The sequence below is a fragment of the Euprymna scolopes genome, chromosome 39, assembly GCF_053919585.1.
Source record: "Euprymna scolopes isolate OS-2025 chromosome 39, ASM5391958v1, whole genome shotgun sequence".
Taxonomy (NCBI): Eukaryota; Metazoa; Mollusca; class Cephalopoda; order Sepiida; family Sepiolidae; genus Euprymna; species Euprymna scolopes.
The window spans coordinates 70,288,676-70,316,556 of record NC_136520.1 but is presented as its reverse complement, the minus strand read 5'-3'; the positions used below and the strand labels follow the sequence as shown (position 1 = coordinate 70,316,556).

Here is a 27,881-nt window from a genome sequence, read left to right as displayed (position 1 = left end):
CGTCAGCACATCTGCGGTAGATCTTGCAGAGCGGAAACCATATTGTGTGTCACTAAGAAGGTTATTCCTGCTGAGGTGGTTGACTATTTCTCTATTTAATATTGATTCCAGCAACTTACTCATAATTTTATAAACAACTAAAAAAAAGGCAATGCAAAAAAGAATTAAATTAAAATTTGATGAACTTAAATATTGTTGCCTTTTTTATAAATAAATCAAATTTGAATTGTCAGAAAGTGGTTATTATTGTGTTTGTAAAATATACACAGAGCTTGGCACTATATATTGTGCAATCTGTGGAAGAATGATGCAAGCACCAAAAGTTGAAATGTTTAGATCTTTGTAGCAAAACGCATAAAATATCAAAGAGAATCTAATCACAAAAAATCATTGCTAAATTCAAAATACTTATGTAAAAATAAATGTTTGAATATTTGATATGTGTCTGTTGAAATGTGGATACTTAAGACCATAGATTTTCTTTAAATTTTCTATCTAATTATGTTCTATTTGTTTTGATTTTTCCAGACTTGCAAATCAACAGGTACTAACACCATTGTTGTTCATTAAAGTCAAACATCTAAAAAATTTAATTTTGTAAACCCATTCAAATATGACTGGAAGAAAGAGAACTAGAAATGTTGACTAGTGGGAAAGAGAAACAGCAAAACAGAAGCAAAATAGTGGAGAAGAATATGTCAGTAGTTCTTCAAAATGCATTGTAGGAAAACGCAGGTTTACAAAAGTATGTTCTTGCAAGAAATTTGTACTTTATATTAGAATGATATTGTAAAATTGTCTTTGTATTTAAATAGTTACTAAATTTCTACCATTACACAATTATTAAACCCCACTTAAAGGCTCAAAGAAATATCATTTATGCTCCAAACATTTAACCTCTTTCTTTGTGAAAAGTATCAAGTGATACATATGTTGTTCTTCCAATATATATATATATATATATATATATATATATAGTAGGCAATCTTCTATCTCAGGAGATAATGACATGCACCTTGGTGTTTTAGCAGATTGTCTCTGGACATTTTCGAGTGTGGCTGTGGAGCCCTATTCGGGAATCCCAAGAGCCTTCTATCATGTCTGAAAGCGACACAATCTTCAATGAGCAAGATTGGAGATGTGCTGCTGTACAACTCCTGCTCTCTATCAATCCAAGTTATGACAACATAATGATTGCCAGTACCTTCAAAATTCAAATCCAGATGGTTTAATGCTTGAGGGTATAGCTCAATGCATCAAACAACCCTTTGGAGGTGGTGGAGCAGAAGTCCAAGGCCGAGGCTACTGCCAGAAAGTCCCAGACCAAGGAGTTCATAAAGGTCCAAGAAATCATTGATGAAACTCCTCAGTAACCTATTCAACAGAATGTCAGAGATTTAGGCGTCTCACACACAACTGTGAATGCATGTGTGAAAGAGGACTTGAAGTGTAGGTCCTACAGGCACCATACAAGCCAGATTTTGACTGAGAAAACAAAGAGCCTCAGGCTAATCAAATTCATCAGGTTGCTCAACAAATTGAAGCATCTCAAGAAGTCAAACATGCTCTGGTTCTTTTCAGACGAAAAGAACTTCTGCCAGAACCAGGTGCGCAACAGCCAGAACCATCGCTGGATTGCCACGAATAACAGCGATATGCCTAATATGATGAAAACAAAGTATCCTGCCACAGTTATGATCTTTGGTGTGCTTTCAAGTGAAGGCCACATCATGCCACCTCACATCTTCGAAGTCGGCTTGAAATTCAACACCAAAGTGTACCTGGATGTGCTGAAGAGTGTGGTGATCCCCTGGTGCAACCAGGTGGCCGCTGAAGCCAAGCCTGGGTCTCTTTGGACTTGTGGGCCAGTGCCTGAGTGTGGCAGCAGGACTCGGCACTGGCCCACAGGCTTGGCTTCAGAAGGAGTGCTATGATCTTGTACCCTTCTCTCACTGGCTCCCCCTCCTCCTCTGACCTGAACCCGCTGGACTACTTTGTTTGGTCATACATCAAGAACATCACCAACATGACCTCTCACAACACCAAAGCCAGCCTGATCGACACCATCTGCTGAGTATTCGCTGAGCTTGCGCCGGTGCTTATGAAAAAGGCATGCTCTCAGTTCCAGATCTGTATGAAGGTGGTGATTGAGGCTGAAGGCAGCTACATTGAATAGATGTCAGCTCTACTACATAATCAAGTTACTTCAATTGATTTTTTTTCAATAAAAGTTTTAAAATAAAGCTGTAGTGTTGGTTTCTTTAGGGCGACAAATTCATTGTTTCACCCTGCATATCTAAATGACACATTTAGTCTTTATTTATATTTTTAATAACAAAATTTAAAAAATAAAAGATTTTATTTTATTTGAAATTTTATAAGAAATATATGTTTATGAAATTATAAAACTAAAAAGTATTTTTAATTTTAAAAATAAAAGTTTATCTGAATTTATAAAATGAATATATCTATGAAAGTATAAAAATAAAACTATTGGAATCAAAATAACAAAATTTCAAATGTCATAAAAAACCATATCCAATATATAATATTCCCAAAATAGTTTTAAAAATATTTTGAAAAGTATTTATTATTAGCACAAAAAGTGTTTCAATAATTCTTTAAAATAAATAAAACTATCTATTACTTCATTGGAATTCATTATTGAGATGAGGATTATTTATTAATTTATTTATTGCAGACTATTATTCTCATCTTTCTTAGTTGTTGTTTAATGATGTTTCAGCCAACTATTCCTCTGGCTTCCATTAGGTGGTAACCACGACGGGATAGGAACTCCGAATCTCCTAACTGCATTCTCAGCAATTACTGCCATCCATAGTTGTTGTCGTCTCACCACGTTTTGGCCAAGTAAGCTTCTGGCCGGCTTTGAGTAGGATTGAAACTGTTATCTTCAAACAATTCTCACCTGGAACCATAGAGATTCAACCTCTTTATCCACTACCACCTGACGAAGGCCAGAGGAATAGTTAGGTGAAACAACAACTAAGAAAGATGAAGATAATAGTTTGCAATAAATAAATTAATAAATAAAAATAATTTCAATAATTCTTAATTAAAATAAGACCAAAAATTCTTTCTAATGATTATTAAATAAAAAAAGATTAGAAAAACGTAATAAAAAAAGAGTACATGCACAGAGGAGATATAGGCATAAGAGAAAAAAAAAAGCAAAGAAACTGATTTGTCTTATCACTGCTTCTGGTAGCGCTACGTCAGAAGTTAGGAAGTACATTAGTTGACTTTAACCTTTTTATTTTTCAAGATATCATTTCTTGTATTAACAAAAAGTTATAAGGCCAAATAAAGACTATTTCAAAAATTGGATACGAGATTTTCCAAAATTTTTTCTACATTTTACATGAGTTTAGGTCAACCATTAAGGTAAAATCAGCAGAGACCAAGTTCAACAAACTTGTCAGTCCTATCCTATTCACAATCAAGCGAAAGGTACAAAGTAGCTACTTATGATGCTGTATGGAGGTGAGTTCTGGGTCTTCACTCCATCCTCATGTGCCTATCTTCAATGTAACGAGAGAACAATGATCACATGTGCAATGTTGAGTTAGATTAGACTCAGCATATCAGCTCTGATAACTTGTTAACAAAGCTGAATATACCAAAGTTTGATGAATTTCTGACAATCAGTCAGTTATGTTGGTTTGGTGATGTTGAGAGGAGCAATTCTTGGATAAGAAAATATGGAGACCTTGAGGTGAAGGGCCATGATATTCCGACATTAAAAGAAAAATATATTTCAAACTGATTACTTTTTTTTGTTTACTTTTAATTCACTCCAAACAAGGCACAGTGCCACTGGGACGTAAAGGCCTACTATTTGGATCAAAACCACAGGGATACTATGTAGGGAGTTGAGCAGCAAGATATCCATTTACATTACACTTGAACTTTTGTAGTCAGGGAAGTAGGGACCTGGAGAGGGGAGGGGATTCCAAAATTTAGCAGTTTAGAGGAAGAAACTATAGGATTAAAAGATTTTCTGACATTTAAGGATCTCTACTGTGTAGGGGTGGGATTTTATTGTTTATCGGATTAGTCAGGGGTATTTACATTGAGGGGATATAAGTGCTTCAAGTTCGTCAGAGCACATTCCATTAAAATACTTGTAAAACATGGACGCAATATGAACAAATCTCACAATTCCGATTAACTTTATACTTCTACTAAAAACATGAAATCCAATCGTTATAAGAAAACCAAATTAACTGTTGTTTGCCATAAACCTCAAGATGAGTGCGTACTGTTAAAGGTGACTCTACATTTTTTTTCAGGTAACATCTTAAGTAAAGTAACATAAAATAAGCTCATATGATGTTTAAGATCGTGTATGCCTCTCTCTCCAATATTGTAAGATATATTTGTTATCATATTTCACCTTTTTTTGTTTGAGAAAATCACCACTTATCAAGGCCCAAAGGCTACTGGAGGATAAGGGTTAATGAGTGTCAGATGGCCAGTGAGACAACACTGTTATGATCAGTACTGGTGGAAGTTGGGTAGGTTTTAATTATTTAAAAAGATGGCTTAACAAGAACTTGTTTACGTTAAACTTGAAATCAACCATGTTGTAATTAACTGAGAAGTAGCTTACAGTATTGTGTTCTACAGACCGGTAGTTCTAAGAAGAAACTTTGCTCATGGAATTTTTTGTTTAGTTTTAGGCTCAGACAGAGTTAGGGAAATTGTTATCAGTTGTTGTAACTAGACAAGTATTTGTTACAAATGTTTTACAGGTGTGGGACCATAGATATAAATTCAGTCGAGCAACGTCTCTTCTGTGAGCAAAAAAAGTAGGGAGGTGAAAAGATCCTTGTCTACTAGATTTTGAAACTGGTTCTGTACCCTGTTAAAGCAGGAAAGGGTCTTTTAACAGCTTCTTCCCAGAAGTGACAACGGTACTCCATCTTGGTTGCAGCCTTTTTCTTTTACCTCGTTCCCTTTCATCTTTCACACTTATCAATCGGTTTCAAAATCAAGTAATATCTTGCTATTATAAAAAGAGTAAACGTGTAGAGAGAGTAGGGTGAGGATGGGGTTAGCATCCCCCCACTCCCTTGTGCATCCAACTTGGATAGGGAGAGGCATTCAATCATCTTCAAATTATCTCCCTTTCTCATAATATTTTTCAGTACTAGGACTTATACTCGAGTCTTTGAGGGCATACAATCAAGAAGTTGGACATAAGCACTCCCCTGTATAAGGAAGTGAAATTAATAAAACTTACTGGAGAAAATTTTCAGTAGAATGTAGAGAGTAAAAGGAATCGCACACCAAAGCCAAAGGAAAGCAGGAATTGAACGGATATAATTGATTGTATTTTGCAGGTTGTTGGAATAGAACTGCTTGTTGTAGGAATGTATGTTGAGTAAGGCTGAAAAATAGAAAAGAAATACATGTAATATTTTTTGTTAACAATTCAATTACAAAAATATTTCTGATTGTTTGAAGAGGAAAAGAAAAATCTGATAAAAGAAACTGTATATATATATATATATATACAAATATTATTGAATAGCACAGAATTATTCTGTTTTACAATTTTCCTTTTTATCTTCTCCAATCTCCAAATAGTCCTTTTTGTGTTCTTCTCGAAATTGTATATGTTGGATCCATAATCGTGAGCACTTTCAACAGAAGTACTTCTATCATCCTCAGGCATATTGTAGAAATAAATGTAGAAATTGTTTTTTAATTTACTTATATATACATTTTTTCCTAGTCACGTGGTAGCTTGTTACAAGTTAGGTGGGTGGACTTTTTTTCTTTTTTTTTTTTTACATATATTAAACACATTTATGTATACAAACAAACAAATAGATATGTGGCTCCCAATAATAATAAAAAAATAAAATTTATTATATATTATAAAAAAATACAAACAACAAGCTTTGTAATGAAAAACATTTCGCAAACAAATGACCTGTTGGAAAGGACCAATGTAGTTTACAAATTTAACTGCCCAATAGGAGAGTGTATCTCCAATATTAGTAGCTACATTGGTTCAACAACTAACATATTGTCGCGAATATTGACTCTCCACCTCTCTGACTCTAGCTTAATATCACAACATTTGAAGGGACATGGCTGCCACCGTTCGGAATTTTGAAGAATTATGGTAGAAAATACAAGAGTATTGCAGAGTGAGAGAAATGTAATGTAGGCTAAGAATACTATAAGCATTGTACATTAAAACAAAGAAGCCTCAAATAAATAATATTAATTATGAGTGCAGCCGGAACGTTTTGAAATGTTTGGGATAAATTTTTGAAAATGTATATATGGGTTTGTATATATAAATGTGCTTAATATATGTAAAAAAAAAAAAAGTTCGCCCACCTAACTTGTAACAAGCTACCATGTGACTAGGAAAAAATATATATATAAGTAAATTAAAAAACAATTTCTACATTTGTTTTTTTTGTTTTTTTTAAACTTTTTTTTACTCCAAACAAGGTGTATTGCAACTTGGATGTGAGGGACTATTAACTACACAGAGCTATGTGGGGATTTGAACAGCAAGATATCTGTAACTTTACATTTAAATTTCTGCATGTTAGTACAGTCGGAAAAGCAGGAAACAGGGAGGGAATTTCAAAGTCTAGCAGTTCGAGGGAAGGAGAAACTATTAGAGTAAAAACTTTTCATCATCTAGGGATCTCAACAGTGGAGTGGAGAAATTTTGCTGCTTGTCAGGTTAGTCGGGAGTATGTATGTCAAGGGGACAAAAGTGTTAACAGTTCATCAGCGCACGTTCCATTAAAGTACTTGTAAAATAGGCATAGTGATGGGACAGAGGTTGAAGCTTGACTGACGGCATGGAACCTATCAGATTTGAGATTCTTTTTGGACCCCGTCTAAAAAGGGAGAAACTACTGGTAGATGCACCGGCCCAGATGTGGCAAAAATACTCCATGCATGAGTGAATTGTTGCTGTAGAGAAATAGGATACTTTCAGGTAAAAGTAGCAATTTGCTTGTTATCGAAATGCAACGAGATTTGAAGCACTTGAGATTACTTAAAGACCAAAAAGATTCAAAGCACAGAATACAATAGCAAAGGCCAAAAAGTCCAAACAATTTTCAAAATGACAGTTGTAGAAATAAATCCTACCTGTTTGAATGTCTGTGTATAACATGTTGTATACAGCATGGAAATCAAAGTTGGAATTGACTTTGAGATAATCCATCTTTAGAACGCTTCTGTTTCTTGGATTCTAAAAGCAAATAAAGCAATGCACAGTTCTTAACACAAAGGAGGGGAGATACATAATCTTCGACGATTTACACAATGTTCATTATAAGACGATAAACACAATTACCTTTTATAAATTTCTGATCATTGTTTTGATTAACTTTTACGGAAAGACGAAAATTACAAAATATCTACTTCTATTATATAAAGGAGAGTTGTGTGTGTGTGTGTGTGTGTGTGTGTCTACTAAAAATATTTGTCATCTGCATCCGACCAGGTCAAAACCGGTACCATCTGAAAGGGCAATGTCCCGGATTGCATAATATGTAAAAATTAGAAAAAAAATTAATTCTGTGGTGATCAACTGGACCACTTTCTGGAATGCGCGGGGAGGGGGGTGGGGAATGGGGGTTTTTTGCGTCACTTTTTTTGCAAGTCGCGCACGCATATCAAACTAAAATCATGTTTTAAAAGTTTATTTTGGCACGTCATGATGTCATAAGCATTCGTGGCCATGCGGGCAAAAGCTTTTGTCCATAAGCTTACGGACAAACGCTTTTGCATTCTTCGCCTCTTTCACATTTCATGGTCTAGCCTGGACACGTGGCTCATTTTTTTTTTTTTTTTTTTTTTTGCAGTCGCACGGGCACTCCTTGCTATTTTGATTTATTTTTTTGGGGTGGGGGTGGGGGGTCCAGTGCATGGGCAACGAAAAGTGCGCAACATCTGGAGAATAGCTTTTTCTCTTCGTACCCCTTCTGCCAAAATATCTGATGGAGAGGTTATCACATACTTCTTTTTGGGGGCAATTACATTTTCATGTTTTTATCTGTTTTTAAGGAAGTCGTTATTGACGTTGCCCATGATCGAGTTCACGTATAATAATAAAAAACTGCTCAATATCCTTAGCATAGCAGGTGTGTCCAAACAGAACTACATGTGGACCTGGGCAACGCCGGGTATCCATGCTCATCTATATATATAAAAGCGAAAATGTGTGTATGTATGTTTGTATGTATGTATGTGTGTTTGTATGTCTTGCAAAAACTTTCGACATGGGTCACGGATTTTCACGAGATCGGTATCATTTTAAAATTCCAACCTTCGCCCGACAAATATCGAAAAATTGGCCAAAACATTAATTTCTTCACCCTAAAATCATCAGTTTTCTACAGGAAGGGGTCAGCAAAAACCATCCTCTCATGACAAGTTCGCTTCTACGCATGCGTCATACGACGTCGGAACATGATTTAGTTTAAATATTTGAAAAACCAACACAATTTCGTCAACATCGTCTTAGCTCAGTTGCTTACAGTGCGGCCTCATTATCTAAAGGTTTTGGGTTCGAATCGTGGTGTGAGATTTCTTTTTTTTTTTCGATTTTTTAAATTTTAATATTGAAACAGGGTTTATTTAAACCATTTTTCACGTGTTTTTTTTGTTTTTATTTTTAAGATTTTTTAAAGAAGTTTTAACGTTCGTTTTTCTGTTTTCTTTTTCACGTTTTCTTTTTTTGTTTTTCTGATTTTTACATTTAATATCATTCGTTTGCCTTATGTGGGGGTGTTTTTTCGATTTTTTTAAGTTTTAACATCTTAATATTTAAAAATATTTACTTCGCTTATTCTTATGTTTAGATTAACACCCCCCACCCTCGTCCGAGCACACACACCTTGAAACACCCGGGCAACGCCGGGTACCCTCCGCTAGTAATAAATAAAAGACAAGTATTTGAATTTTGTATCGATTTGAAAGCAAGGGAGAAATTTTTTTAAGTAGATATTAAAAAATATAAAAAGTTGACACTTTTTTTTACAAGGGACTAACCATTTATCAAGGCCTGAAAGCCACTCAAGGATAACGGTTAATGAATGCAAGGTGGTAGTGTAGTAATCATTAATGGTGTAAGTTGGGTAGAATTTGATTATTTAAGGGGATGGTTCAATAAGAACTTGTTTACATTGGACTTGAAACTACGATATTGTAGTCGATTGGGAAGCAGACCAGCGGAACAGTGTTCCACAGGAAGGCCCTTATAGGAAAGAAGCTTTGTTCATGGAACCTGCATTTAGATTTAGGCACAGACAGAGAGTGGGAGAAATTGTTGATAGTGGTTGTAGCTAGTCAAGTGTTTTTTTTTTTGTGAAAGGGGGGGGGCATAGATTGGAGCTCAGACGAAATATAAGTTGAAGATATCAAGAAATAGAAAAGATATTGGGAAATATAAATAAAAAATATCAGCAAATTCTACCACTCTCCAGAAAATACCTAACTTCTGACACAATCCTCTACCTGTATAAGAACCAAATTCGCTCTAAGATGGAGTACTGGAATATTTTTTTGGCCTTCCGCATTTTAAAGGCAAATCATCTCTTCCCGTATCTTCAACTTCTTTAACACAGAAGAGATGTTGGTGTTTGTTAGAGTCAACATATCAATTTTTTTAAATACGTGGTTTTTAAGCAAAAATAAAACAATACTTACTTAATAGTCAGGTCGAAAATAGTAATATATCCAAAAATTACGAAAATTCATTAAGTAGAACAACTATTATTGTGCTTTTAGTAAAAAGAAAAAGTACATCACTATGTTCTTAAAAAAATCGGTCCACAATTAAAGTGGTGAAAAGGGAGATACAACTATGTCCTCTGCATTCGCAATTTTCAAGGTGTTCACATCTACGGAAAATGCAATTTCCCCAATTTTCTATAAAATCTCAATCTTGATTGGTTGTCTATCTCAGACTTCAACTAATCAGAAAGAGATGGGAGCATAGCACCTGTTCTCATCTATAATATAAGTTGAGAGACCAAAAACTGCTGTCAATGAGAATTTTAACTTTCCCCACAGGAATCTACGGCATTCACAGTATGGTGTAACAAACTGTACACTTTTAGCTATAAATAATTTTCTACTCAATGATTTTTTGTGATTTTTGGATATATTACTATTTTTGACATTACTGTTGCATTTTGCTTAAAACCACTTTTTTCTTTAAATCGATCTGCCGACTCTCAATAAGCACTGAGACGTTACTGGTCGCTCTTGATTTTGTCCTTATGTTCATGGCAGGTGTTTGATTGAGCTTCAATCACTGCCCCAGTGCCCCGCCCCACCCCAGTAAAAAATTCACAGCCAGAACCGATCTATCCACAAAAAAACGCAAACAATTTTCTCTCTCTCTCTGTACACAAAAACCAATTGGAACTACCATGAACATTTAATCTGTGGACAAGATACCATAAGTGTGCTTCCCAAGCAACTACATTGTGGTTGTCTTTAAGTCTTATGTAAAATAAACACTTTAGGGGTTTGTTTTACTGTACAAAAACGAAAAAGTTGTCAAAAAACAAATATAACAAACAAATGTTATCAAAAGCAAAATAAGTTATTTTTCTACTTAACTGGATACTTTTTTTTAGTGTTTTTATTTAATGTAACATGTTTATTCAGCTCGAAAAACATACAGTGTTTACCGATTGGAAAATTTAAAATGGCGCCCAACTCTCTCTTGAACACGGTAAGTTTGGGAAACTGAGTTAAAAATAAGAAACTATACAAAATACTGTTAGAAACTTACCGAATATTATGTCAGCCCATATGTCACTGTACCATATTGAGCGAGTTTCTAACAGTATTTTGTACAGTATTTTTTATTTTTAACTCAGTTTCCCAAGCTTACCGTGTTCAAGAGAGAGTTGGGCGCCATTTTAAATTTTCCAATCGGTAAACACTGTATGTTTTTCGAGCTGAATAAACATGTTACATTAAATAAAAACACTAAAAAGTATCCAGATAGGTAGAAAAGTAACTTATCTTGGTAATCATGAAGAAAGAGAGAGCTTGTTTCCTCCGTTTAACTATAGGTGGCGGTACTGTCTGTCCACACAGTTACGGAAGCACAAAATTTATATAATGGCACCCTTGAAATAAAAATAAATGTTTTTGTTATATTTTAATTTTAAACATGTTTTTTTGCAAACATATTTAAGTTTTATTTTTTCAAACATATTTACGTTTTTTTTTTGTTTGTTTGTTTTTTTGTGTGTGTGGGGTCTTTCTTTGATCACGCGCATATATATATATATATATATATATATATATATATATATATATATATACTCGCGGAAAATGTAAAATAAGTGCAGAAAAATAAGAAAAAAGGGGGGGGGCCGTAAAAAAAGATAAAAGAAAAAAACGTTGATTTTTTTAATTTTTTTTTTTTTATTATTATAAGAGCGTAAAAAAATACTCGCGGAAAAACGGTTGTATCCATAAATATGTTTAAAAGAAAAATATAGAAAAAACATTTAGTTTATGCTTGCAAAAAAAAAAAAACGTAAAAACAAAAAAAAATCGTAAATGTTTGAAAATAAACAAGCAACAAAACGTAAATGTTTGGAAAAATAAAACTTAAATATGTTTACAAAAATAAAAATGTAAATATGTTTGAAAAAAAATAAAACTTAAATATGTTTACAAAAAAAAAAATGTTTAAAATTAAAAATATAACAAAAACATTTATTTTTATTTCAAGGGTGCCATTATATACATTTTGTGCTTCCGTAACTGTGTGGACAGACAGTAACGCCACCTATAGTTAAACGGAGGAAACAAGCTCTCTCTCTTTCTTCGTGATTACCCTTATCTTGCCTTTGATAACATTTATTTGTTATATATTTGTTTTTTGGCAACTTTTTCGAATCTATGTGTATAATAGAAACCCTAATTTTAGTTTGCACTAACTTTTATAAAAGAAAGTTATCCATCTCTGACAAGCGACATCTGTCAGAGGTTCTTGAAACTAAAATACAAAGATTCGCCTTCTAGGTGCCCTTTTTTTTTTTTTTTAATTTACTAAAAAATTAAATAAAAATGTTCTTTGGAAATAAATGCTGAAATACATTTCACACATGATTGAAATAAGAATAGACCATTTTTCCTGTTTTCTCAACGACAAAAAAAAAATTCAGAAAAATTATATTAACTAATGTAAATGAATTTTAAATATGTTTTATGATTTTTCTATATTACATTAAAAATGTTTGATTTAAAAACAAAAAATGATGGAAAAGTTTACAATAAAAATTAAAGAATTTAAAATGTGAATTTCTCAATAAAATTTAAAACAATTATTATTTATCAGACGAAATATTTCATTGAAATATTCGTATTTCCAAACAATTCGTTTAATTATTTTAAATTTTAATCAGAAATAATTTAATTAAAGATTTTGTATTTATAAGAGCTTGAAGAGGTTGAAATTAAATTAAAGTTTAAAATGAGTTGTTTTTTTTTAATTTTACAAATAAAAAATAGTAAACTTTAAAAAAACAATAATAAAAAAAATAAGTGAAAAAAAAAATGGTTTAAGAAAATGGAAATAAAATTCAAAATATTAATTTATTCAATTATTTTCTTTTTTTTTTTTATTTATTTTACTTACGTCAATTTCTGGTGTAAAAGAAATGGTCGAATAATAATGCAATGCAGAAGGTCAGATGATAAGTTAAAAAAAAAATTTTTTAGTTGTTTTTAATATTTAATTGTAAAGTTATTTTCTTTCATTATTTTTTAAAATATGATCGGATTTAATGAAAAAGTTTAAAAATAAAATAATAATAATAAACATAATCTCTCCTAACTGTACTCACACGTGAATGTACGCGAGAAAAATATCTTTCAGTTTTGACTTTAAAATAATAAATAATTACACACACGTATATATGTATAAGTTAGCGCTTCTACAGAATTAGGACTAGATTTTGTAGTCGATAAATGGAGTTTTCAAATTAAAAAAAAAAACAATCGTTTCAACTGATTTTTTTTTAATTTGTCAATTCTAATAAGTTACGATGGTAACTTTCAAAGTATGCAGTCGAAATTACCTGAATATTACTAAATTATTAAACCAAACAACTTTAATCGTGTTAGCAGGTGAAAAATTGCCGCCATTTTGTTTGAATCAAAATGGAAAATTACCTCCCTTTTAAATTCTCCTGCATCTTACGATCGTTTTCATGAAATTCTATATTTATTTTCTTTAATAAATAATTTTCTACCTTATCGATTTTCGTAATTTTTTTATATAATTATCTTAAAAATACGAGGAATACGACTCGTAGATACCATTGTTTTCATGTGAATTTCAGTATTACGATTTCTGAAATTTCGTCCCAATAGTGTAGAAGCGCCCATGATTCTTATAAAAAAAAGCTAGGGAATTTATTAAATAGGTTTAACTCCACGCAGTGAATGTGGTATTCTGGTAAATAATGCCAGTCTTTGTTGGCACCATTTACCACCAAATTCTTTGCTGAAACTGCAAAGCAAATGCACAAAATGCAAAAACCCATGAAAGCAACGTTTCATAGAGAATAAAATCAGCCAATTTAATTGGTCCAAAACAATACAATGATATTGATAGGCATGATGTAATTGTCCAATTTCTGACAATGTTACCTTATGCTACAACAAAACACCAACCACTCTAATTTGTTTTTTTAGGGGTATTCGAGGTCACTGACAACGAATCTGATAATCAAACCCGTCACAAATTTACTGTTTGCATGGACCCTGGAACTATTTTGCGCCATTTCATTCATTTCGTTAAAACTACACGCAAGCGCGCAGTTGTGTTTTCTTACATGATGCACACGCATGCTTGTAGTAAAGTGACATGTTACATCGCGGAGGAATCTTTACCGGACATTCGAAATAACAAGAAAGTTTCCAGAAAAAATAAAAAATAAAAAATATGGTTCATTGTTATATATATATTATTCCTTAATTGGAATTCATTTTTTTTTTTTTTTTAAATTAACATGGTTCATTGTTGTAACATAATTTTTTTAGATCAATTAAAAACTAAGTTTCCACGAACAGATTATAAAAACACTTTTTTATGTTTTTCGTTCTCTTTTTCGGGGGGGGGTGAAGGGTGTTCAATTATAGAACCCGTAGAGTTTTTAACAGGTGCTTCTGCTGTTTAATTAACCGTTTTTCCATAAATAATGTGCTGACATTAACTGAGCAGAAGAACCATTTAATATTTCACAAAACTTCTGTTTACATTTGGGGGGAGCGGTAGAAGGGCAGGGGGGAAGGGTGTTGTGTTCCTTCTTAGAGTCCAGTCAAGATAAAAATATTCTTTTTATCTGACTTACAAAACTGCAATTTGAGACGTATCCATTTTCTTCAGGCCTTAGAAGAAAATATCTAGTCATAGTGATAGACACTTCCACTGCATATTCAATCTTTCCTTGTCAGAATATTTCCCACATGTTATCTAATAATTATCTCATCTCCTGCAGGCTTGCACTTCTTCGACATATTTATCTGTCTAAGTCCTTGACAGACTTTTTGGGTTTACTTGATTTCTTTTAGCGAGATGTGAATGCATTAGGTAACTTAGACAAAATCACTTCAACATTATAAACTTTGCCAGGTAACTTAGACGAGGGCACTTCAACATTTTAACATCCTGTTTAGAGGTAGAGAAAACTGTACATCAACACATTTTCAGTGTCAAGCTCCAACTGCCAACCTCAGCTTTAATTGTATCACAAAATGTGGGAATGCGCAGTTGAATTAATTAACAGGAACAGGCAGAAATTAGTTGCATGACCAACAACATCGGCAGCAGTGAAGCAAACTCAAAAGAAAGGAAGAAGAGGCAAAAAAAGGAAGAGAAGAAATATATCCCCAAAAAATTTTCTACACCTGTCTAATTTTTAATTTATGTCTCCACACAGGAATACTTTCTACAACTAAGCCTTTCTCTATGCAACCTAATAATGAAGATAATCAATAAAGCTGTTTTTAAATGTTAGAATGAAAACTTCTTGTCTTCCCATTACTACAAATCTAGGATACCATACATAAAGAGAAAACATTAAAGAGTTTGTCAAATTAAAAATAAATTATTTTTACATCTAAAAGTCAGAAAATATGAATCGTAACCCAAAAATTACGAAAATTCACCAAGTAGAACAAATTCACCCCAAGGTCTCTTACTTATATAACCAACAAATAGTATAAATAACAGCGGACAGAAAAATGGACAACAAAAAACAGGGTTGCAGAAAAACTGTAATGGAGGAAAAAAAGAGCAATTTTGGCAAGGTAGTAAAATTGGGTAATTATGGAATAAATATCAATTGTAAATATATTTTAGGGCTATTTTCTAATTCAATACAATTTATTTGGCAAAAAAAAAATAAATAAATAAATAAAAATTGCTTCAGTGCTATATAGGGAAAAGGTGGTAAAAATTTACAGTGAAGAGGACACAGAAGTCCAGCACCTGTCTAAATTTATGTTAAATAGTTGCGTTATAGGTGTATTTATTACTTCAATTGGAAGTTTATTCAAAGGATCATCATTATTTCCATGGCAAGTGCTCATCTGAACTCCAATCTTTGGTCCCCCCTCGCCAATCTTTCGTGAAAAACACTCGTCTAGTTGAAACTAGTCAATAATTTTCCCCTTTCTTTATCTATGCCTAAATCAAAACGTAGATTCCATGAACAAAGTTTCTTTCTTAGAAGTACACGCCTGTGGAACTCTCTTCCGTTTGCCTGTTTCCCACCTGACTACAACTTGGATGTCTTCAAGTCCAACATAAACAATAACGGTAAATTTGTTAACAAGTGGAACGGCTAATCAAAAACTTGTTTACGTTAGACTTGAAGACAACCATATTGTAGTCAGCAGGAAAGCAGGAAAACGGAAGACAATTCCACAGACGTGCAGTTCTAAGAAAGAAGCTTTGTTCATGGAATCTACGTTTAGGTTTAGGCACAGATAAAGAGTGGGGGGAATTATTAATAGTGTTTTCAGCTAAATGAGTGTTTCTTGTGAAAGTTTGGCGAGGGGGGACCATAGACTGAAGCTCAGTCGAACACTTTCCATGAAAATAGTGATAAAGCAGAGACAAACTCGCAACATCTCTTCTGTGAGATAGAGGTTGCAGGGAAGAGAAAAGGACATCTCCCACGAGTCCACGAAGTCTATTTTGAACCCTATCAAGGCAGGACAAGTCTTTTCTAGCAGCTCCTGCCCATATGTGGCAACAGTATTCCATCCTTGGACGTATCTGGCTCTTATATAGATAGAGAATTGCATCAGCAGTGAGATATCTACTGGATCAATAGAAGTATCCCACCATTTTTCAAGCAGCCTTGGCAACAGATTTGATGTACGAGTTCCATTTAAGATCAGGAGTAAATGTCAAGCCCAGAAGCTTGTCAAAACTTGAGGCCTCCTCAAGACGAGAGCCATTCATTTCAACTGATGCCAGATCAGAACATTGATGGGATGGTGTAAAGAGAGAAGCTTGGTTTTAGATGCATTAAAAGTAACCAGCCACTCCTTTCCCCATTGTACAACGTGCTCAAGATCAGAGGAGAGAGAATCGGAGAGAACTTGGTCATTTATTGTCTTAGATGTGCTACCATAAATGGTAGTGTCATCAGCATAAATGTTTACGAATGATGAAAGGATGTGATTTGGAAGATCATTAATGTAGATCAGGAAAAGAGTTGGGCCCAGAATTAATCCTTGAGGGACTCCAGCATTAATACTGTGAGCTTCTGATTTCTGCCCATCAATTACTACTCTTATGAGCCTATCAGAGAGAAATGATTTAATAATTGAGAAGACATTTCCAGCAATACCATAGCTAGAGATCTTGTGAAGTAAACCTTTATGCCATACTCTATCAAAGGCCTTTGATATGTCAAGGGCAATTGCCCTAGAAAGGTTGCCTCCGTCGAGAGATTTGCTAATCTTATGAGATATAACTGTAAGCACATCTGCTGTAGATCTAGCAGAATGGAAACCATATTGTGTATCACTAAGAAGGTTATTTTTGCTGAGATGGTTGATTGCTTCTCTATTTAACACAGATTCCAACAACTTACTCATGACGCACAGAAGACTTATTGATCTGTACTGAGAGGGGGAGGAGCGATCACCTGAATTCTTAAATACAAGGCATACTGATGAGATTTTACAGGGTAATGGAAAGCAATTCTTCTTAAGACAACGTTTAAACAGTTTTGTAAGTATGGGCGCAAGTTCAGGTTGAAGTTTTTTGAGTACTATAATTGGAATACCGTCAGGGCCAGTTGCTTTACTGGAATCAAGGTTTTTGACTAGCTTGGCAACATCACGTACAGATATATGTATACCACATAGCATATTTTCTGATACAGGAGGAAATATTAGGGGTTGGCAGCCTTGGTCGCAAAGGGTAGAATTAGCTGCAAAGTTCTTGGCAAGGAGTTTGGCTTTGTCTGATGCTGACGAGATCACCTCAGGTCTATTGATGATAGTTGGGATAGAGTACACGCTTCTGTTCAGAATTCTGTTTGCTATTTGCCAAAACTAGTGGGAACCAATTTACCCTATATGTGCTTCAGGGTTGCACTTGCTAACACCACTGCATTTATATTTGCCCTCTATAGGCCCCACAACAGCGGAGTTACTATCTTTAAGAGCATATCTGAGAAAATAGACCACATACTGTCTTCACATTCCTCGGCTAACATCCACATCTGTGGTGACTTCAACGTCCATAACGTGGAATGGTTGACCCATTCAAATAAGACAGATGATGAGGGGAGCTTTTGTCATGATTTTGCCATTGCTTATGACCTCACTCAGATTGTTCGCGAACCCACCCGTGTGCCCGATACACCCGGTCAATATGCAAGCCTCTTAGACCTTTTTCTCTCAACTTCCCCTGAGCTATGTTCATGTTCCATTCATTCTCCTCTAGGATCCTCCGACCACTCCGTCGTATCAGTTAAGATAAAAACGAAATGTAAGAAGCCCCCAGACATACTCCTCCACCGTACTGTATACCGATACTCTATGGCTGACTGGGATAGCTTCCGTACATTCATATCTGATTTACCTCTGCACTCCATGTTTAAAAAGGATGTGTCCTCTATAGTATCAGATCTGACCGAATGGTTAATTGTAGGCATAGACCAATTCATACCATCTAAAAAATTCCAACAAAAACCTAACAGCCAGCCATGGTTCTCCCCAGAATATGCTGCTGCTATCGCGCACAGAAATGACTTTTTCCATAGCTACCAACATAATAGATGCACTGAGACTAAAGCTGCTTTCAGGTCTGCCAGCAACCACTGTAAAAGAGTAATAAAAAATGCAAGAGAGCTATATGCCCAGTCTGTTAAATCCAAGGTAGCTGATCAGCGGCTTGGATCCCACCAGTTTTGGCAAATAACAAATAGGATCCTGAACAGAAGTGTGCGTTCTATCCCAACCATTATCAATGGACCAGAGGTCATCACGTCAGCGTCAAACAAGGCCAAACTATTTGCCAAGAACTTTGCAGCTAATTCTACCCTATGCGACGAAGGCCATCAACTCCCCATATTTCCTCCTATAACACAGAACAAGCTAGGTAACATACAAATATCCGTGCATGCGGTCGCCAAGCTAATCAAGAACCTAGATTCCAGTAAAGCAACTGGCCCTGATGGCATCCCAATTATAGTGTTAAAAAAGCTTCAACCAGAACTTGCTCCAATACTTACGAAACTATTTAAGCGCTGCCTTAAGGAGAAATGCTTTCCGACTCCCTGGAAGACCTCATCAGTTTGCCCTGTATTTAAGAATTCAGGTGATAAGCCATCTCCCTCTCAGTACAGACCTATAAGTCTCCTGTGTGTTATGAGTAAGTTGCTGGAATCCATATTAAATAGAGAAATAGTCAACCACCTCAGCAGGAATAACCTTCTTAGTGACACACAATATGGTTTCTGCTCTGCAAGATCTACCGCAGATATGCTGACGGTTATATCCCACAGGATTAGTGAATCTCTTGACAAAGGCTTCCTTTCTAGGGCAATTGCTCTTGACATATCAAAGGCCTTCGACAAGGTATGGCATAAGGGTCTACTTCACAAGATTTCCAGCTACGGTATAACTGGAAATGTTTTTTCAATCATTAAATCATTTCTCTCCGATAGGCTCATAAGAGTAGTGGTAGATGGACAAAAATCGGAGGCCTGCAATATAAATGCTGGAGTCCCTCAGGGGTCAATCCTGGGCCCAACTCTCTTCCTGATCGACATCAATGACCTCCCTAAACACATACTTAAATCATTCGTTGACATCTATGCTGATGACACGACCATCTACAGCAACACATCAAAGGCTGTAAATGACAAAGTTCTCTCTGATTCTCTCTCCTCTGATCTCGAGCGCGTGGTTCAGTGGGGGAAGATGTGACTGGTTACCTTTAATGCATTCAAAACCAAACTCCTATCCTTACATCATCAACACTCTGATCCCCAACTGGCATCAATTGTGATGGATGCCTTTCGTCTGAGTGAGGCCCCATGTTTTGACAAGCTTCTGGGTTAGTACCTTTACTCCTGATCTTAAATGGAACACGTACATCAAGTCTGTTGCCAAGGTCGCTGGAAAGATGGTGGGGTCCTTCTACCGCTCCAGAAGATATCTCACTACTGATGCAATTCTCTATCTATATAAAAGCCAAGTACGTCCAAGGATGGAATACTGTTGCCATATCTGGGCAGGAGCTGCTAAAAACAGCCTATCCTGCCTTGACAGAGTACAAAATAGACTTCGTGGCTTAGTGGGGGATGCCCTTTTCTCTACCCTGCAACCTCTCTCCCACAGAAGAGACGTTGCGAGCCTATCCTTGTTTTATCGTTATTTCCATGGCAGGTGCTCGTCTGAACTCCAATCTCTGGTCCCCCCTCGCCAATCTTTCACGAAAAACACCCGTCTAGCTGAATCCACTGTGAAAAATTTCCCCCACTCTATATCTGTGCCTAAATCAAAACGCGGATTCCATGAACAAAGCTTCTTTCTTAGAACTGCACGCCTGTGGAACTCTGTTCCGTCTGCCTGCTTCCCTCCGGACTACAACTTGGATGTCTTCAAGTCCAATGTTAACAAATTCCTAATGAACCGCCCCCTTAATTAAACACTTCAGCAAATCTCCACACTAACGTAATGTACTTGCAATAACCCTTATCGCTGAGTGGCTTCCGGGCCTTGATAAGTGGTGATCACTGTGTAAAAAAAAAAAAAAAAAAAAAAAAAACAAGCTGCTGCTCAGCTACTTTTGACTTGACAGACTGAGCATACAACTCTCTTGCATTCTTTATTACTTTCTTACAATGGTTCCTGGCAGTCCTGAAAGCGGCTTTAGTTTCCATACATCTATTACGTTGGAAGCAGTGGAAAAAGTGATTTCTGTGCGCAATGGCAGTAGCACATTCTGGAGAGAACCATGGTTGGCTGTTAGATTTTTGCTGGAACTTTTTTGAGGGTATGAAACGGTCTATACCTACAATTAACCATTCCATCAGGTCTGATACTATAGAGGACACATCCTTTTTAAACATGAAATTCAGAGGTAGATCCGATATAAATGTACGGAACTATCCCAGTCAGCATTAGTTTATCGATATACTGTATGATGGAGAGGTACGTCTGGAGACTTATTACATTTTATTTTTATTTTAATTGAGTGGTCGGAAGATCCAAGAGGAGACAGAACAGAAACTGAACATAGTTCAGGGCAAGTTGTGAGAAAAAGGTCTAGTAGACTCGCATACTGGCCGTCATTGTCGGGCACACGGGTGGGTTCGTGAACAATCTGAGTGAGGTCATAAGCAATGGAGAAATTATGACAGAACCTCCCCTCATTATTGGTCTTGTTTGAGTGGGTCAATCATTCCACGTTGTGAACATTGAAGTCTCCACATACGCTGAAGGATAAACAGATAGGACTTGGTCAATTTTCTCAGATATGCTTTTAAAGATAGTAACTCTGCTGTTGTGGGGGCGATAGAGAGTAAATATAAATGCAGTAGTATGAGCTAGTGCAACCCAGAAGCATATATAGTGTAAGTTATGATCTTCTCTGGAGATGTCTCTACCACATGGAAAGCCATCTTTAATTTAGACACATATTCCATGCTCATGGCGATCTTGGAGGTCAGATTTAGAAGTTAGAGTATCCTTTAATTGCAAACTCATCTAGGGAAATAGCCTGTCCAATGCCAGTTTCACTTAAAAATAAAAGGTCTGGTTTAATCTCCTGTAATTGGGTTTCAACCTCTGGAAGGTTAGAACATAGACCCCTGATGTTGGAGAAGGAGACAGGGTAGTGGGTGTCTACGTTGGAAGTTGGAGATTCGGGTTTAATCGTGTATTTTTTCTTGAAACTTGTCATGATGAAATTTTGGAATTTGTGAACTAGGTCGTCAGATTTGCTCTTAGAGTTGCTAAGAGAGAAAATGAAATGAAGAAATTTTTTTTTTTTTGTTCATAGGACGGTGTTCACAACGCAGTTCACTGTAGTTGGTGACGACGGCGATGGCTACTTGTTGTTGATAGCACAGTGTTCATAACGCGGTTCACAGTAGTTGGTGGTGGCAACGGCTATTTGTTATTGATAGCACGGTGTTCATAACACGGTTCATAATAGTTGGTGGTGGAAACGGCTATTTGTTATTGATAGCATGGTGTTCATAACACGGTTCACAATAGTTGGTGGTGGCAACGGCTATTTGTTATTGATAGCATGGTGTTCATAACACGGTTCACAATAGTTGGTGGTGGCAACGGCTATTTGTTATTGATAGCACGGTGTTCATAATGCGGTTAACAGTAGTCTGTGGCAGTGGCGGCGGTAACTTGTTGTTGATAGAACGAGCAGATAGCGCGGCACACATAAGCCTCCTGGTGAGGAGAAGATTAACGTTTTTATAATGGTGGCGCGGACGTAGTTGAAGACAAAGGGCAAATTGATAATTAGCTTGCATTTTGCTTTTTTAATTGTGTTTGTTTATTGTGTCTTGATGCGTTGAAGGGAATCGTCTGTTTGGTGTATGTATGCATGTGTTATATTGATTTAAAGCTGAAAAAGTTGTGAATGTAACCTAGTTGGTATTGAATTGTTGCAATGTGTCGTGTAATACTTATCTGCCTGAGTTGCGTTTACTGCCATGCTTGTGTTGTGCATCCTTATCTGGCGGTTTTCTTGGTTGAAGTGATGTTTGAGCTATTCTATTGATGTGTGTATGTGAGAAAATGGGCTTTTAAATTGTTGTGAGTATTTATTGAGTTCATTTGTATTAACTCGACGAACTTCTTTGTCTTAGTGTCGCCATTATTGACTGTCGCAGCCGCTGCTGCTACTTTCTGGATTGGATTATTCGTAAATATGAAGAGATATGTTATGACATCAAGAATTTGTTTATGCTGGACTTGAAGACAACCAAGACCGGGTCTGTTAAAACCTCACAAACGCCATCTTGGATCTCTTTTCATCCCACCCTACAGGAAAGACAGACATGAAGGCATTTGAAAGGTAAGCCGTTCTTATTTTCTCCACGCTATGCTTGTTGGTAGAAAACATGACCGACACATCATGGGCATGTATACTGATGACTTTCTTTTGTCTTAACCACAAACGAAAGAGAAAAAACATAAAACTTGACTTGTCCCAAATAAACAATAGCAGCAAAATTTTTGTACAAAGGAGTCACCCATTATCAAGGCCTGGAAGCCACTCAAGGATGAGGATTAATGAGCGTATGAATTACTTAAGGGGACGACTTATCAAGAACTTGTTCATGTTGGACTTGAAGACGACCATATTGTAATTAGTTGGAAAGCAGGAAAACAGAACAGAGTTCCACAGGCGTGCAGTTCTAAGAAAGAAGCTTTGTTCATGGAATCTACATTTAGGTTTAGGCACAGATTAAGAGAGGGGGAAATTATTGATAGTAGTTTCAACTAAACGAGTGTTTTACATGAAAGTAAGGTAAGGAAGACCATAGATTGGAGCACAGACGAGCACTTGCCATGAAAATAACGATAAAGCAGAGATAGGCTCGCAACGTCTCTTCTGTGGGAAAGAGGTTGCAGGGAAGAAAAAAAGTGTGGAGAAAGAAGTGGCTTACCGTTAAAGTGGCTGCGCGTTTGTGCCTGCAGAGCACAAATTGAGAATCAAGATGGCACCCGCAGGCTTTTATGTGGAAAAAATTCTTATGGAATGTTGGGAAATCTTGGAGAATCTTGTACCCTGGTTCCATAAATAACGAGGAAAGGAAAGCGGGAGGACAGACGATTTTTAGTCACTAAAGCGAACGGACGTGTGTAAAAGAAGAGGTAGAAGAAAAGAGTGTGGTGAACGAAACAAACAACGACTCGGTTGAAAGTAGAGTTGTAACGAACACAAAAGGGCAGTCTCTAATAGGCTACAAAGTCTATTTTGAACTCTGTCAAGGCAGGATAAGATGCTTCTAGCAGCTCCTGCCCAGATGTGACAACAGTATTCCATCCTTGGACTTAAACACAATCAATATACATCTAAAACTCTCGATTGTAACAAGTTCAGTTGTGAATTAATTTTAGTTGTTTTTTTTATCAGGAGCGTTCCTGTAATGACAAGATTCTTCCATAAAAACAGTGGCTTCCTCTGCAAATGATGATGATCTCTTTTCAAGTATTCCCTCTTATAATCCCAGCTGATCAGGATGTTGTTAATAATTGAATTATTTTCATTTGAATAAAAAGTATTGCTTTACAACTGATGAGACGAATAGGAAATACTTATTGAAACACTTGACTTTACACTTTTCGTTTTAAGAGGATGAACTTAAAACATTTTCACTTGTGTTTTATTGTTTTACTAGTCTGTGTACCCAGCGTTGCCCGGTTGTTTGGAGGTGCGTGTTGAGCAAAAGAAAAAAAAAAATGTCGTAGTAGGCAGGCAGGCAGGCAGGCTTGAACTCGTACCACGAATGAAGAAAAGAACGTTAAAAAAAATAAAAAAAACCTGACGTCTTTGCTGTTGTGCCCATCGCCAAACTGGAAGTGATGAAGGTTAAAATTAAGGCTAGTCAATCGAAAAGAGGGAATGGATTTTGAAAATATCCCCCTCCCTACCCCCTCCATGTAGAAAAGTGGCCAGTTGAGGGTGAAGGAATTAATGGATTTAGCCAATTTTTTGATATTTGTCGTCCAAAAGGTTGAGCATCAAAACGATATCAATCTTGTGAAAATCCGTGCCTCTGTCGAAAGTTTTAGGTAGACATATAAACATACATACATTTAAACAGACAAGTGAGATTTATATTATAGAAGACAGACAAAAATCATGCATAATCAATGTTCGCACTCACTATTTATCTAGATATCTTACTAAAATGTTCATATAAAAAATCATTAGTTTAAGTTTCCCCTAAATTGGAGCAAAGGTGTGGCAGGTGCTTGTGTAATTGCAAAAGTTGATGGAGTAAATTCAAGGAACTTTTGCTATAACTAACTAGTAGAGCATTACTACTGTCGACCTTGTCTATCAGGCAGATGTATACTGTGTGACGATGTATGGAAGTGAAATCTGAATAGTGAGATTTGCATTGAGAGAAACGACATGAGAACGATACAATGGATGTGTAATGTGAGTCTTAAAGAAAATCTTAGATGAGAAGGTTAAATCTGGATGTTGGAATTTTTTGTACCATATATATATTTGTTATACTAGCAGTTCAGCCAGCATTACTTGGGCTCTTTGTACTGTTCATAACTTGCCCTACGTGTGAATGCACTTTATGTAAGATTTCTAATGTTTACACCAAAATTTGTCCGAGTAATTTTGTAGAGACCGCAGAGGTCAATTTTTTTTTTACCCCAATTTGGACCCCCTTAACATTTATTATTTTGGTCACAAATAAAAATTCAAAGTTTTACCCATGTCCAAGTTACCTACATCTAAAATTTCAAGTTTTTAGACCCAAAATTGGCAGAGGAATTTGGTAGAATCTGCAAAGATCAATACTTTCAAGTTTGACCTTTTGGCAGCCAAATTTTCACCTCAAAACTGATTAAAATGCTTGCCGCATGTCTGAATACCCTTTATGTATAAATTTAAAATGTTTAGACCCAAAATTGGCAGAGTAGTTTGCTAGACACCGAAAAGGTCAAATCTTTTGAACTTTGACACCTTGGCAGTTCAAATTTTCGACCCAAACAGATTAAAAAGCTTGCCCTATCTCTGAATACCATTTATGTAAAATTTCAAATTTTTTAAAACTTTGATCCCAATTTTGACCGTCTTAACATTTATCTTTTGGGGTTCAAATCAAAGTAAAAAGTTTGATCCATGTCCAACTAACCTACATTTAAAATTTCAAGTGTTTAGACCCAAAATTGGCAGTGGAGTTTGATAGAGTTTTCAAAGGTCAAATCGTTGAATTTTGACCCCTTGACAGTCAAATTTCTGGCCAAAAACTGATTAAAAAGATTTTCCTAAATTTCAATACCCTTATGCCAAATCTCGAGTACACACAGAGAGACATTTTCACTTTTATATTTGCTCTATTTTGTACCTTTATTAAACTTGGTTTCGTACGTTTCAAAACTACTATCCAGCCTTATTTTACATGCAGCACACACATGGACACAATGCACAACACTTTTAGCTTGAGACATATACAGTTATCACCCCTTATTTTCAGCCTATAGGTGGCAATGTCGATTTCCTTTACCTTTTATCTCTCTCTCTCTCTCATTCTCTTGCACCTGGGACACTGTCTTGAATGGACATGTTAAGACCACACTATTCATGACTTTCTTATGCATGTCTTGTATGTGTTGCCTGTGTTAGAAATTTTCTTGAGTTAATTATTTCTGACACTTTCTTTTTTTTTTTTTGTTTATAGAAAAAACAATTTTTTGTAGCAGAACAACTTTCCATTTTTTGAGGAAGCCAATTAAAAACCAACACGTTATTGCATTCAAAAACAAATTAAATTATAATTAAAAATACAATAAAAGGTAATACTAAGGTTGGTTTGAAGTTTGATAGTTTCCAAAACGGTTGTTCTGGAGAATATTCTTTTTTGTTGAAGAAAATTAGGTAGCGGAGGTGAGAAGTGTTTTCATTCCTTTCAGTAAATTCTTTACGAGATCCTCTCATTCAAGGTTTTTTTGCTTTTTTTTGTTTTTTTTTAGTCTTTATATGTAGATTCTCTTCGTGTAATAGTGGGTAATTTGCATAAAGTCACTTATGCAAATGTCCCTAAAAGTCTTGTTAAGAATATTCAATGTAATAAATTCACACGGTTTGTAAGTTACTCAAGTTAGTGAGCGTTATTTCTTTATTAGTTGTTCTTCTATAAATGCTACTTTCCCGACGTGACAGACAACACTCAACCGGTCCACTCATCTAAAAAACGTTTGTCTTCTGATTTCATTCATGATACTAAAGAAATTTTAAGTCGAAAAAAGGTTCATGATGTCATAATCTTTAGAAAAAGAATTTTTTTTTATTGCTATTATCACCTATTACTGGTAATGTTTTTGTCTCTCACATTAGCGCTTGCCGAGGGTGTAAGCACTGGTTCACAATAATAATAAAAGACAACAAAAAACAACTCCAACTCACAAAAGAAAACACAACTCTGTACTTCATTAACACTTATCCTCGAGTGGCTTCTGGGCTTTGATAAGTGGGGACTACATTGTAAAAAAAAAAAAAAGAAAAAAAAAAGAGTTCATGATGTCATAATCTTTAGAAAAATAACTTTTTTTTTTCACTATTATCCCCTATTACACATTTTTTTTTAGCATAATCTGTCCCTGATGCTGTTATATGCTATATCTCAACCCCTGGTACGAGTTATTGTAAATAAATGAGCATATGGAAGCAAGAAAGACAGACGAAGGAGTTTAAATTAAAACTTTTATTTCAGAGGGGTTAATGAGGTTGGTATTCCATCCCATCCATAGCCCTTGAGCCTCTGTAGGGGCATAGGTCATCTACAATTTTTGCAGATGTTTTTGTAGCGAGTTCTTTTTACAGGGTGAGGGTGCTGCCCCCACACCCAACCTTCCCAGAAGGTACATACAACACTTAGCCTTCCCACATGATCACCCATTTGGTACTGGCCTGGCTCAACGTTGCTTAACTTCAGTGATCTGGCAAGAACCAGTGTGTCAACGTAATTGTGTCGTACCAACGAGGTTGGTATTGTTCTCTGTTAATTGTCAGGATGTGCCACCGTCCACCAAGTCGAGAGAGATAGCCAGTTTGATGTAAATAGCAGCCTTTAGTCCCAAAGCTGTTGATTGTATTGTTGATATTGTTGGCAGTGATGACAGCTGTGCTGCTGATTGTTGCAGGATGATGTTGGCGCTGCTGCTTGATTGTTGAAAAGATGGTAACGGTGGAGATGGTGCTGCTGCTGATTGGTGCAGAAATGTTGATGATGAATGCACTCCTTGAGACCAGGATACATACTGCTGCTGTTGTTGGTACTCGGACGAATTTATACTTCACTCAGGGATGTAGTTTAAAGCACAAGAGTCTTAGATGGTAGGGAGTTGTTTTTCTATATCAAGTTGTTGACTCATGGTAAGGAGTTATCTGTTTAGGGAGGTATGTTCATGTCCATTTGGATTAATGCTGATAAATTTGTGGATATATTCGAGCGAAACATACTCCCAGTGTTCCTTTGAATAATTTATTCATGCCAATACATGTCCTGGTGTTGAATAATTAGCATTGTTAAAAGTTAATTAGTTATTATCTGTCTATCTATCTATTCAGTGATATTCTT

General features: G+C 35.6%; 2 protein-coding genes across 4 annotated transcripts in view; both read right to left on the bottom strand.

Annotated features, from left to right (window-relative positions):
• LOC145263844 (uncharacterized) overlaps window positions 1-12,735 on the bottom strand; it is a 37,344-nt gene extending 24,609 nt beyond the window's left edge. The window contains exons 1-3 of the mRNA XM_080120918.1: window positions 12,680-12,735; window positions 7,153-7,255; window positions 5,267-5,413 (exon numbers count right to left, since the gene is read on the bottom strand). Of these exons, the coding sequence (XP_079977044.1) occupies window positions 5,267-5,413; window positions 7,153-7,228 (223 nt within the window). The 5' untranslated portion in view covers window positions 7,229-7,255; window positions 12,680-12,735. The remainder of the gene's footprint in view (window positions 1-5,266; window positions 5,414-7,152; window positions 7,256-12,679) is intronic.
• LOC145263845 (uncharacterized) overlaps window positions 1-27,881 on the bottom strand; it is a 624,663-nt gene that overhangs the window by 82,866 nt on the left and 513,916 nt on the right. The gene's annotated exons all lie outside the window — the stretch shown is intronic.